The 12,600-nt window shown below is 36.3% G+C and overlaps 2 protein-coding genes across 3 annotated transcripts; both read right to left on the bottom strand.

Annotated features, from left to right (window-relative positions):
* Positions 1-2,905: 2,905 nt before the first annotated feature.
* LOC113056186 (ADP-ribosylation factor-like protein 4D) lies at positions 2,906-5,183 on the bottom strand. The gene is made up of 2 exons (XM_026222763.1): positions 5,012-5,183; positions 2,906-4,261 (listed from the first exon to the last, which is right to left on the bottom strand). The coding sequence occupies exon 2, from the start codon at positions 4,132-4,134 to the stop codon at positions 3,532-3,534; it is 603 nt and encodes a 200-aa protein (XP_026078548.1). The 5' UTR covers positions 4,135-4,261; positions 5,012-5,183; the 3' UTR covers positions 2,906-3,531.
* Positions 5,184-8,670: 3,487 nt separating this feature from the next.
* Positions 8,671-12,355, bottom strand: LOC113056184 (transmembrane protein 106B-like). Of its 2 annotated transcripts, none has more exons than XM_026222761.1 (8): positions 12,176-12,355; positions 11,201-11,367; positions 11,042-11,105; positions 10,752-10,905; positions 10,531-10,671; positions 10,384-10,427; positions 10,180-10,233; positions 8,671-9,087 (listed from the first exon to the last, which is right to left on the bottom strand). In XM_026222761.1, exons 2-8 carry the CDS (start codon positions 11,322-11,324, stop codon positions 8,976-8,978), a joined length of 693 nt encoding a protein of 230 aa, XP_026078546.1. In that variant the 5' UTR covers positions 11,325-11,367; positions 12,176-12,355; the 3' UTR covers positions 8,671-8,975. The 2 variants fall into 2 exon arrangements, with proteins under 2 accessions (XP_026078546.1, XP_026078547.1); XM_026222762.1 differs by having other exon boundaries at positions 11,201-11,330.
* Between the last annotated feature and the right edge of the window lie 245 nt (positions 12,356-12,600).

The following is a 12,600-nucleotide window of genomic DNA, read 5'->3' as shown; positions in this document are numbered from 1 at the left end:
TCAGCCGTTTCAGAGTGTTCTCTCCAGCCTCTAAAGAGTGAAACTGGGTACTCCCCAGCAAACCTTTTGAGCGTGGGGTATAGATTTATGACCCACGCTAACTTGTCCTGGGACTGTGTTCGGTTCTCGGCAATCCCACTCCCCAGGACGCTTTCTCATCTCAGCCCCAGTGGCAGCTTTATGAGCCTGTGGAAAATAGTGCTGGCTAGAGATCCCCCTGCCTCCTGACAACAACAGTTAAACGATAAACACATTCACATCCCCCAGTGTGAGAGGCGGTCTTACAATCATACTGCATTGAATCTCTTCCAGACCCATGAGGTGTCTTCAAGACAGTATTGTATATGGCAATATAGAGTTTTGGAGATCTTAAGAGACACAGCAGTCATTAATACTCTATATCCCTCTGTCACCCCCACATGAAATACATACCCAGTCACAAAGGCAATTAAAAGGTCCTGCGCCGCTCTCTGAGGTCACCCATGGTTACACGCTCACAGTTGCTGAGGTGATAAATAAGAACGTCTAGTCCGTTTGATTTGCCAGCTATTCCACAGAAAGGGCTCCCCGACTACCTTTGCGCTCCTTTTTGTGATGTGTGAAATTACAGCTGGAATGAGGCCAAAATTGCATCCCAGGATGGCAGCTTTTGATGTTATTATCCTTTAATCTAGACCAGATTTAAAAATAGAGTGCTTTCACAGCTGCACATAATGATGTAAACGGTACTGTGGTGGATTAAATTTAGAAAGCTATTTGCATGCTAGATTGAAATAAATGAGGATAAAGTGTTGTAAAGTGACTAAAAATACTTTGGGGAACCACTCTGTGATGGATGTGACAGGTTTGTAACATGCACCTGCCGTCTTGTGATTCCCCTTCTTAATCCATTCATAATCCCAGAGGCTCCCCCTGCCTTACTTGGGTCCATGTCAACAACACACTAACAGATCATTTCACCAACATCCTGATTCTTATGGTGTTAGACACACAGTGGTCACGGGATATGCTTAAATAATGATTTTTCAAATTGAAATTCTCTTGAACAGAGTTGAAAAAAGGGGTTGTTTTCAAAGGATCATTCCCTGGCATGTTTTATTTCAGATGCTGTCCAGGTCCTCTGTATCTATAGTGTTCAAATAATATGTTAAAGTTATGTTAGGTTTAGAGGGGACCAGAGCCCCCTGGTTATTTAGTTAATAACTAAATTTAGTTCTAAATAAAATTGATGTGCCTTTTTAGCTTTCCGATTTTTTTTTTCTTCCTAATAATGCACACATGGAAGCTTTGATAATTTGATCACTGCTTACCTTTGTACATGCACATGGAATAGCCTTTGAGGTATTTAACCACACTGATAAAATTCCAACATGAAGGTCTGGAGCGTATTTACTCAAAAGCTAAATGTTGAGTGTAAAGTTGAAGGCTTCATAGTTTGGGTGAAGCACAGGCATAGAAAATACTCCACAGGGATTGTTTAGTGATGTACTAATAGTGCATTATCAATGACTGCTCATCTCATTTCAGTATGACATCATGCATGGCTGACCGGAGGGGACATGAACAATTTAGAATGGTTTGGAACAGCTCTTTGTTACATAATGCTTTTCATCATTTTTCAGAGGCTTGATGCTTTTTAAGGACATTTTCTAAGCCTAAAAATAGTTTTTCAAGACTCAAATCCACTTCATTGTAGTAAAATATTTAGACAAACATTTACATAACTAAATCCGGTCTCAGAGAGGATTACTGTTGGTCTTAAGCTGAAGAGGACAGAGCCACTTCTTAATTAACAGGCTCAGCAGGGTGACTTGCCTCATTCCTAAGATAACATTGAGAGAACCAGTTAGACGAAATGCCATTGAACCCAACTTACACAACATTTGGTTTCATCTTCACAGCTCCACCCTTGTGGAGGTTGTGGATCAGAAACCCTGACAAGCATCTGTTTTCTGAAGTGGAGGCCAGGTGAAGACCACAGAGATCAATAAAATCTTTAACATATAATTGCTGGTGTCCCTTTCCGCACACCAGATGCTTATTGGATATTGATCACTGAATTTCAGTCTATGTTCGTCCATTGTTTGGAAAAGCAAGCCCTGCTACTGAAATGTAACTAACTTTAAATAACACATATATTGTTTGGAAAAACATACACAAGTTATATAGTATAATAAATATTTTAATCCTAAACGAATTATCAAAATGGCAAGCTACATATCATCCTGTCAGAGGCCTAGAAGTCTTATTAAATTGACCACATTCACTGGATCTCATAAATCAGCCCTGTTTCCGTCTCCTCATGCGATTTAGCTCACCATAAACCCAGAGCACCAATAAATCCAATCAGAGCAAAGCAGCTGCTTCACAGGGAAGTTGATCGCAAAGTCAATAGATTTGTCTGTCTGTGCAATGGTGGTGGTCGGGACATTCAAAAAATATTTGCTCTCTCTTAAAACAATGCAAACCTCAAAAGACTACTAGATTCACGTTTAAGATGCCACTGCCGCATTAGAAAAGCTCACCTGCTGTCCGTTTTGTATGCCTTTGCCTCTATTTACATAGATATTACATGGGTTGTTTGATAAATCTTGTATATTGTGTCAGCAAATGTGATATAATGTTGCTTCCGCCCATTTAAAGGCTCAGCTTCCGAATTACACTATAACATCAAGGTTACATCAAACAATGTTCTTTCAGCATCAATGCATTTCCTGTGGGATGCTCTCCGTGAATGCAAATGACATCATCACGAGCGCCTACTCTATTAATAGTTTAATAGGGGCTGTTTTCTGTTTCATCACAGCAAATCAAAGCCTTATGTATGTATTAGTGTTTTTATGATTTTATGTTTTCAAGGCTTACAGCACATACAGTTTATCAAATAAGTTATCATTAAAAATAATTAATTATAACAAAGATTATCATTTATTTAAGCAAACACCATTCAGCATCAGGAATAAAAGATACAGCTTCTGAAACTGTCTGCGTCAAAGCAGTCTATAATTTATTCATTCTACAGCTTTAAAAAAAAAACTATTTACACCATGTAAAAACGAACAGGGTTTCCAACTAAAACGTAGATCTGTGAATAGTGAATCTCTGTGATTCGCTTAACACTTCAGTTCCACAACTAACATAGCGTGAACATTTATATGGCCTTTTTTATATCGGCACTGGCAATCAAGTGAACGTTTGTGGGAAAAAATTATGTCTGATGTCTTGTGAAAATATTGCCAAGCTATAATTAAATCTCTTTCTTGCATGAAAAAGAAAAGGCAAGGATATAGGCTTAAATTCTGCTGATGCTTCAGTCTATCAATGCTATCATATATTCCTTGATTACAAATGGGAGCTGCACAGCAATTACTAGGCATGGAAGTAAGCAGTTCAATACTGTGTGACACATAAGGGTCAAATCTGTTTTCTCCTGACCACTGGGCCATCTGGAGCATTTCCTTCATTCAGAGATTTGCTGAAAAATCCTACAACTGAGGAGCTTCGCAAGTAGAATATACTGTCCCATTCAGTTTATCTTTTTTTCTTGCTGTGCCTCACCATTTTCTTTCGTTTGAGGATCATATCATACAGTTTTTCCAAACCGAGCTGTAACCCCTGCCCATCAACCGCACTGCATCCTTGAACATGGTGTAGGGTGGATGCACTCAGTTCATGTACAGCCAAAATCTTCTCCACATCAGAAACAGGCAGTGCGACTGGAAGGTCCTGTTTGTTAGCCAACACCAGCACTGGCACTCCTTGGTTCTCTGAAGTACGCGTGATCTTGTGCAACTCCACCTTAGCCTCCTCCATGCGCTCCACCTCCGTGGAGTCCACTACAAAGACCATGCCATCCGTGCGCCGCGTGTAAGACTTCCACAATGGCCGAAGCTTGTCCTGACCACCCACGTCCCACACCTGGAAGGTAATGGCACGGCCATTTCCTACCGGAACTTTAATCTTCTCAGTGTTAAATCCCTTGGTTGGGATAGTTTCAACAAATTCCTTCAGCTTCAGTCTGTAGAGAAGCGAGGTTTTGCCTGCAGAGTCCAAACCAATGACCACAACGTGGATGGACTGGAAGTTAGGCAGGAACGCTGTATTGGGGGCAATCTCTGTCAGCTGGTTCCCCATGGCAACTTGGTTTTCACACCGTCTTGTAAGGACAAGCAGTTTTGTCTAAGTGTTAGGCATTTGCACCTACTTCAAAGGTACTGCAGACAGACAGAGGTTCTGTGATATCGGCGGCACCGTGTGGAACCTAATTGAAGAAAAAACAACAGCTGATTATCATCACAGATATGGAAGTTATTTACAGCTTAACCAGATCTGCCTTAAAAGCTAAATGAAAAAGTATTGGTTCTGTACGATGAATAACTATAAATTAAATTAGCAAAAGTCCTTTGGTGTCATATCAACAGTAGCTCACTGAAAGGCTCAAATTAAAAATGAAAAAAACAAATATTTGTAGGTAATGACTGTAATTGAGTACTAAAATTTAACTCTGTATTTGCAGCACCAAATCCTCTTAACAGTCTAAACAGAAATAGATAAAAAATTAAAAAGATAAAAAAATAATTTTATATTTATGTTATCTGACTTTATTTTACCTGTTTTGGAGGCATATATCAACATCAGATGTTGTCTTGTTATTATCAGATAGTTTAGGACAAAACCAAGCGAACCACACTTTAACCTGGCTATAATTATTTTCCTACTGTAACTGATTTTTATTACATTTTTTTTCTCATATAGTTTAAATGGAAATTATGTCAACATCTAAGTATTATTTGCACTTCAGTCAAAACTATGGAATCTGGTACCTTGGAGCATTTAAAGATGAAATGGTAAAATCGAAACAACTTTTTAAAGGCATTAAAAACATAACAAACTCTAAGTTAAAAAGCAAGCTTTGTCGATTAAATTCAGCAGATACTTTAGAACGAAAACTGCAGTGTGGCAAGAACGATAACCTCGCTTATAAAGGACTGTGAACATTTACATCACTTACCTAGCAGGCGTTTATCTTCTAGGCTTCGTTTCCATTTCTCACTTTAAAAACACAGGCGTCCAATTATCCAGACGACTCAAAACAGTGATCATTTTCCAGAGCCTCTCTTCCCTCTGAAACCAGTGACCTCAAGAGTAGAAAGTGGAGCTGAGCGCACTACACAACAATCCCCGCATGTGACGTCAGACGAGCCCCTCATCCCTCCCTCTCTACTCTCTCTAGTGTTTGTTTGGTCGGCGAGATCTCGAGTGTCAGATCGTGTTTGTTTCCTGCCCAAAGAGCACCTCAGTGTGGCGAGCCGGAGGCATCGAAACTACCCCGTCGGAGATCATTCTTGAATCTTGTTTTGTCTGTGTATGCCGAGTGCGAAGAAAGTTTGGGGTTTTAATATACTGACATATATATATATATATATATATATATATATATATATATATATATATATATATAGGGTGATATCAGGTAAAATGGGCCATCAGGTAAAATGGGCCATTTAAGGTTTGGGGGTCCTAGCCCCTCTGGAATTTAGAACCAATGACTACAAAATATTTCAAACTATTGTCATAACTGTGCTTGACAAGTAACAGGTGATTTAATTGGTTTATGGTTGCTATGGTGGGTGGGGTAATAATTCTTATCAAGACTGCACCAGAGAAGTGCATGGTAAGTAGCCTGGCATACCAAATGTAACTAAACTATTATAAGGATGATAAATCTATAAAAAAACAAACATGCACATAAAAAAAATATGCATAATATCTGCCTTGATGGCATCAATCAGAAATAATGTTGTTAGTTTGGTATAGGAACATATTTTTTGAAAAAGTGATGTTTTTCTTGGCGGCCCAATTTACCTTAACCCACTGAGGTAAAATGGGCCACATGGTTTCAGCTAAAATGGGCCATCATCTGTGTCACTCACAAACACATATACACATGTGTGTGTGTATAAATTTATATATATATATTTACATTTAGCTGACACTTTTATCCAAAGCGACTTACGATTACTATATATATATATATAGACACATTGGTGGATTTGAACACAGGGCTCTCACACCAAAGGTGTACAAACATAAAATGTGATCCATGTTCTGCCTGGTTTCATGAGAGCTGTGGTGAAGAGAATGGTATCTGTGATGACGATGGTTTAATTTGCAAAGACTGTGTTTGAAAAAACTTTCATCACACACACACACACAAATCAGTTATCAGTTATCAATTCTGAATGTGAATTTTTGTAATTTGCACATTTTGTTCTAAATGTATTGTTCACACACACACACACACACACACACACACACAAAGACACACACATACACACCCACACACACACACACACACACACAACTGACATCAGTTCACTGATCTATGTTGTTCCAAAATTGACTTTTTTAATTGCACATTTGAATATGTGGGTTTGCACCCAAAATGTATTTTTTTTTTAATGGCACATATGGATATGTTTTTTTAATGCAGTTTAAATGTTATGTGGCTGTATAAGCAGTTGTTTTGAAATTAAAATTGACGATAAATTACTATTTCCCTTTGCAGTTTGACCGGCCCATTTTACCTGAACAGCTGGCCCATTTTACCTTAAACTGCTCATGCAAAAAAAGTTGGCACAACTGATGTTTCAAGAACTGTAGGGCCTAAATAATTATATTTTAGTACATAATTTCAACACAAAATTATCAAAAACAGTCATTATTTATCATAAATACACATGGAATAGGCATATATGGTATTGTATTATTGTCCCAAACGATTTACCAAAAAGTGGCCCAATTTAGCTGATATCACCCTATATATATATATATATATATATATATATATACAAAATTCGTCAAAATGCGCTGAAATGATTATAAGCTCGCGAATATTTGTATCAGACAGAAGTCAAAAATCACGTTTTTGTAGATTCACACTTTACAGAAATACACTTTAAAATAGGCTAGTTGGCGTTTTGTGTATATTTTTCTGATTAAAGACGTTAAAGAATTTCAGACTAAGGCTGTGAACTAATTAGGCTACAAGTCTATTATAGACTTTTCAATAAACTGCTCATTTGAAGACGGTTTTAATCACGTAGCCTCTTTCACACAGTAATACCAGTAAATTGCCGTAAAATTACCAGAACGACTTTAAATTACTAAAATGCTCTTTTCACAGTCAACGACATTCCGTCTTTTTCCCGGAGAAAGCACAATTCACACATCCATTCCAAAATACCCAAGAGATTCTGTGACGTCATTAACCTTTAAACAGCTGCACTTGTATTTTTACATTGACATTGTAATAGACGACTGGTTTAAATAATATACGGCTAATTAAATGGCTTTTCTTGTTAAGAACTTATATTCCTTTGTGTAGTTAAATTAAGACAAACTATTGATTGCTTTTACTCTACCTGTTATAGACAAAGGGGTTTTAACATTATCAGACTTACACTAAATGAATGGCAAAGGAGAGGACTAATAAATGTTACACTACAATTCTTAAACTGCATTGTTACATTATGAATTTTGTTCACCTTATTGCATACAGGTTATTGCCTATATCAGATCTGTCCTATAGTGTCAACATTAATGAGCAGCTAAGAAATCACTTCAATGTTTATTTCTTTATGAGTGTCATGCCAAAGAAAACATCTCAGCATCTGGGTTTCAATTTCATTAATCAGGATATGGTCTCATGTTACTTTGCATTGACTTGGTGTCTCTTACAGATCAGCGAGTGGTGTAACATGTCAGCCATGCACTGGGAGGCCCATCACTGTCAGGTGCTGGGCCACAGATTATTAAATCCTAAATGTAGGCTGTATACAATTGTAATATATTTCATGCATATAATAAGAATTTTTCTTGTTTTTAGGAAGGCAAACAAGATAAAAATGAAGAGTCTGCGTCACCTGTCCTATGACACCCTGTGAACCTGCAGCGTCTAGTGAGTCTCTAGGTAAAGCCGTTTAAAATAACAGGTCAAACATCTGAAGAATTTCCATTGTTGCATGCCATTAAGAACATGGTCACCGCTTTAGAAGTGACTGAATTTGAATGAAAAAAATAAAAAAATAAAAAAACAACAATATGATGCATGAAATCCCAATCAGTGTAAACTAATTATTTGTGTTCTTTAGAGGCTGACAAGCAATGCATCTTCAAGTGTCATGCCGAGATGAACAAAAGATACACAATGAGTACATCACAGCATATTTCTTTAGAAACTGCAGTGACTAAATTTATGCATGTTAAACCTTTTCTTTATCGTATCAGTAAGTTTCAACAAATCCAGTGGTTGGTATGGTCTATTTAAAGATTTACATAGACTATGCTGACAATATTTTTGACTAAACTATAGAGACTGTGTGTTTTAATTTGTCCAGACCCTCTATATAGCAATATATAATATCACAGTGATTAATTAATATGCTTATAAGGTGGAAATGATCCAGAAAAAAGGACATCTACATAAGATGTGTGCTTTAGTCCCTGCAACGGTGAAGATGAAGGCCAGACTACTGGATAGCACCAACTTCAAAATCAAGGTGTATTTCATCAAACACCGGACTTTATTGTTGGGTTTCAAAATCCTAATTAAAACAGAACTGGGTTTCTAACTGTTCTGATTGGATTTGCTAAAGAATTCTCAACAAATAAAACGTCGGCCATTTAATGCACAATTTTGAGTTGTGCAAAATTTAAAACACATTTATACAATTTAAACAGTAACAAATCAATAAACAAGAAAAGTAGTTCAAGTTAACGGCACACATTCATTATTCCAGTGATATTTACATTCATATCATACATTCGTATCATATGTTTCTATCATTATACTCAAAAACCATTGAAATGAACTTTAGTAAACTACAGCATAAAATGACAATATTTTTGAAAGCAGCCTATTCTGATAATTATAACATCAAAATTCATGGCTGCACATTGGCAGTGGTTTTGTCTCAAAGCAGAGGGAAGTGAGGCACAGTTGAATTCACGCCACAGTCAATATACTCATAGGCATCCGTAGACATCTGCTCTGAATGGGACAGGTAGGAGACTTTGATAGTCAGTCTGTGGACAACACAAAGAATTTTACATTAAATACTAAATATCAATTGTTTTTTATGATGTTATTCATAAAACCAGCCCCTGAAATTTGACATGATTAAATGTATACTTTAAAGCTGAACATACTTATTTGATTTGTCCTTGAGTATGTATGGTACAAGACAAGTACCCAAAATAAATAATGTCTAGTATTTAATATGTATAAATAAATAAAAAATATATATATATATTAATATGAAAAAAATGATAAATTTATCAAAATGCAGTTCTTTTAAATATTCTACCCCTTATGAATGTTTTTGGTTTCAACAAAAAAATATTAATCTGCACTATTTTCTATTTAACTTTTTCAACATTGATAATCATATGAGCATCAAATTAGCATATTAGAATGATTTCTGAAGGAACAAGTGACACTGGAAGGCTGGAATAATGGCTGCGGAAAATCTAGCTGTCATCACATGAATAAATTATATTTTATAATATAATAAAATAGAAAACAGTAGTTCTAAATTGGCCCCAAACTTGAACAGTAACTCATATGTTTTACTATGGGTGTGTATTGTTTTGTCATGCGCTGTATAACCTATAAAATGTCAGTATAGTCCATAAAGATCATATGACTGACAGTATATACAGGGAATAAAATAATAAGTTATGAATATGTTTAACCACAGTGACAATTTCTGTGTCATGGGCTATAACATTGTTATGTAAAGATGAACATTGCTGCATATTTCTTTAGAGAGACTGAAGTGGTTAATTTAAATGTGTTTTTTTAACCTTTTTCTGTAATGTATCAGTAAGATTCAACAGACCTTATCAATAGATATTACCTTCTTAAATATTTAACTTCATATGAAGCATAAACTGTTTATACTCTAACATGATTTAACATTACACATGGACTGAAATACAAGTCATCGGTTCAATGAATAGCATTTAGATGCATTTACAAGTTACACCAAATGTGAATTCAAACAATTGTTCAATAAGCACCTTCCGAATTCTAGTGTCCGTGTTCAGCGATTCAGTCAAATAACATGCTAATAGAAATCTTAAAATAAAGCTGATGCAATGAAGATGAATACTTACTGCAAATGCAAGAATAAGGTGTGAATCCGAATGGAAGGTGACTTGCAGTAATTACTGAAAAGGAAAAGACATTAGAAAAAGTCTCTTAAGTATATTTTGAGTACTTCAGAGTTCGCATGATGTCCTATACCTTGAGGTTATAGTGGAAAACAGTATAAAAGACCTTAATGATGAGACATAGATATTGATTTAAGTTTTACTTACTTAAGACCAGAGTCCTCAATAACAATGTCAGCTATAACTTTAATCTTAAAGATGAAAGAAAAATGAATGATTGTCAGGATCAGAGACTTTTTTTTTTTAAGTTAAGTTTTTGTCCTAGGTTTAATGCATATGAGAAAAATGCTTTACCTTTTTCTGTGATCGAGGAGGCAGTATGGTGATATTGGGGTACTTCTTGTTTCCAACCACCGTCTCAAAAATTAATGATTGCACACTAAGATTAGAAGCTGTGATGCTGACAAAGTTTTGGTTGGTAAGGTTCATTTCATGCTAAAGAATGGATAATACAGAGGATTAGAGAAAACATGCAATAAAGCAGGCAAATTTTTGTGTAAAATTTACACACTTACCGTGATCACCATTTGTACTTTATCTGGAGTGAAATAGACCATAGATGACTTTAGCTCCACAGCTGACATATCCATACTCCGTGGGAAGAGGAAAAACAGGATCAGTGAGCAGATCAAGAGGCAAATCCCCACTGATATAAACACATACAGTTTCCTGCGGGACATGAAACCATGTACATTGGTTTGAGATAACTGACTTTAAAAGCGCACTTTATTAATCCCTGAAATTGACAATTACAGAAGTGGAGTTAGGGAAACTGTCATTGTGAAACTGGCACAGTGATACTGACGTGTGGTGCGGTTTCAGCCTTTGGTCGCTGCAAGGAATGACTGCCACAAGTTGGTTCTCCTGACCTGAGGATGTCAAGAAAAGATGGACAGAATAAGGGTGAGTGCATTTAAAAGACGAAACTACAAATAAAACGTTATTTGCAACCACTGAAACCTGCCTCTCGGGATGCGTCCTGTGCCCTGACAGGTAGGACATGGATCCGTCTGTCCTTCTCCATTGATACTGCCATAGTCCAACCATTTGGAAAGCCTCCGTTTCTCTCCATGTTTATTCTGGGACATACTGCTCTATTTCCAGAAGATGAAGGGTCAAAACTAAAGGCCTCTACAATTAACAATAAGAGAGCTTCACTAAAGTTTGCCTGTTGAAGGTACGTAATTGCAAAGAAAATCTTTTTACTTAAGGTTTGGGGGAAAGCGACTGTATTGTTCTAGTTATACATTACACTAATGAACCAAACTGTCTCCAAAACATCCACTGTAAAACTACAGTAAAACAATAAGCTCCACAACCATAAAACTCCAAAGATCATTATGAATCAAAGTTTCATAATTTGATCAAAGACCATAAATGGCACAGTTTCCGTGACTTTAGTGGAAATGTGCACTTTTTTGTTTTATATAGAAATATTTATGCAAGTCATTATGCTCCCAGTTTACACACATTTATATCGGAATTAAAATGGCATGGAAGAGTGCAGAAAAAAATAGTTAATAATTCTACGTTACAAACAACTACTGTAGCTAAAGCTGATTTGTGCGGTAAATGCAACGCAATGTTAAAATGATTTCGAGTTTGATATTTGGTTAAGCTGTAAAACGACTAAATAACCGACAAATTGAGCTGCTCGACTAGAATGCATTTGTAACGTTAACTCCAAACTCGTCTAGATATGCAACAACAATTAACGTTATGCGTTTTAATCAAAGTCGTTATGTCAAACTAACATCATTTTAAGAGAGATACAAGTACACACTCATCCTAACAATGCCGGATAGGTCTGCAGTTTTAAAACACAAAAGACTGAGCGAATTAATGTTAATTTCCTTAATCAACGTCATGACACTTCTTCTCGTGTCAAAACATTACTAAATGCGTCGGTCAAATCTCCACAAAGCTCTTCTCCACCTACCGTGAATTCATCGGAACATTCTTGTTTGATATCTATATGTACTCTTTCCGCAGACTAAAGTCATTTATTTCTTTAGTTATTGAAGACACCACAAGCAACTTTCCTTCAAGTGTGTCGTGTATGAGCTTGGTGCTTTCGATTACGCAGCAACTTTCTTCTTTGTTCCTGTTCAGCTGTTTGGTGTCGCCATCTGCTGCTCATAATCGATACTGCGCATTTATGCACTGCGGATGAATACAATCTCGTTAGATTTTATATACGTAGACACTACAACATTTTGTAGGTAAATTGCATACATTTTAATTATTATAATGGGATTGGTGTCAAGCATTTCTAAAAGTTTTCTAAATGGGTAGTGTAAAGTATTCACCACGAAAAAAAAATGAAATCAATTATTATCAAACATTGAAAGAAAAAAAACATTT

The sequence above is a fragment of the Carassius auratus genome, chromosome 37 (assembly GCF_003368295.1).
Source record: "Carassius auratus strain Wakin chromosome 37, ASM336829v1, whole genome shotgun sequence".
Lineage (NCBI taxonomy): Eukaryota > Metazoa > Chordata > Actinopteri > Cypriniformes > Cyprinidae > Carassius > Carassius auratus.
Note: the sequence above shows the minus strand (reverse complement) of the source record. Positions and strands in the feature narration are given on the sequence as shown.

Excerpts from the sequence above, each read along its gene's own strand:
- LOC113056184 (XM_026222761.1), bottom strand. The coding sequence starts at position 11,324 with ATGTCCCAGAATAAACATGGAGAGAAACGGAGGCTTTCCAAATGGTTG. Across the intron at positions 10,906-11,041 it reads AGGCTGAAACCGCACCACAC|GAAACTGTATGTGTTTATAT; the intron begins GTCAGTATCACT and ends CATGTCCCGCAG. Across the intron at positions 9,088-10,179 it reads ACCTTATTCTTGCATTTGCA|ACTGACTATCAAAGTCTCCT; the intron begins GTAAGTATTCAT and ends TGTTGTCCACAG.
- LOC113056186 (XM_026222763.1), bottom strand. The coding sequence starts at position 4,134 with ATGGGGAACCAGCTGACAGAGATTGCCCCCAATACAGCGTTCCTGCCT.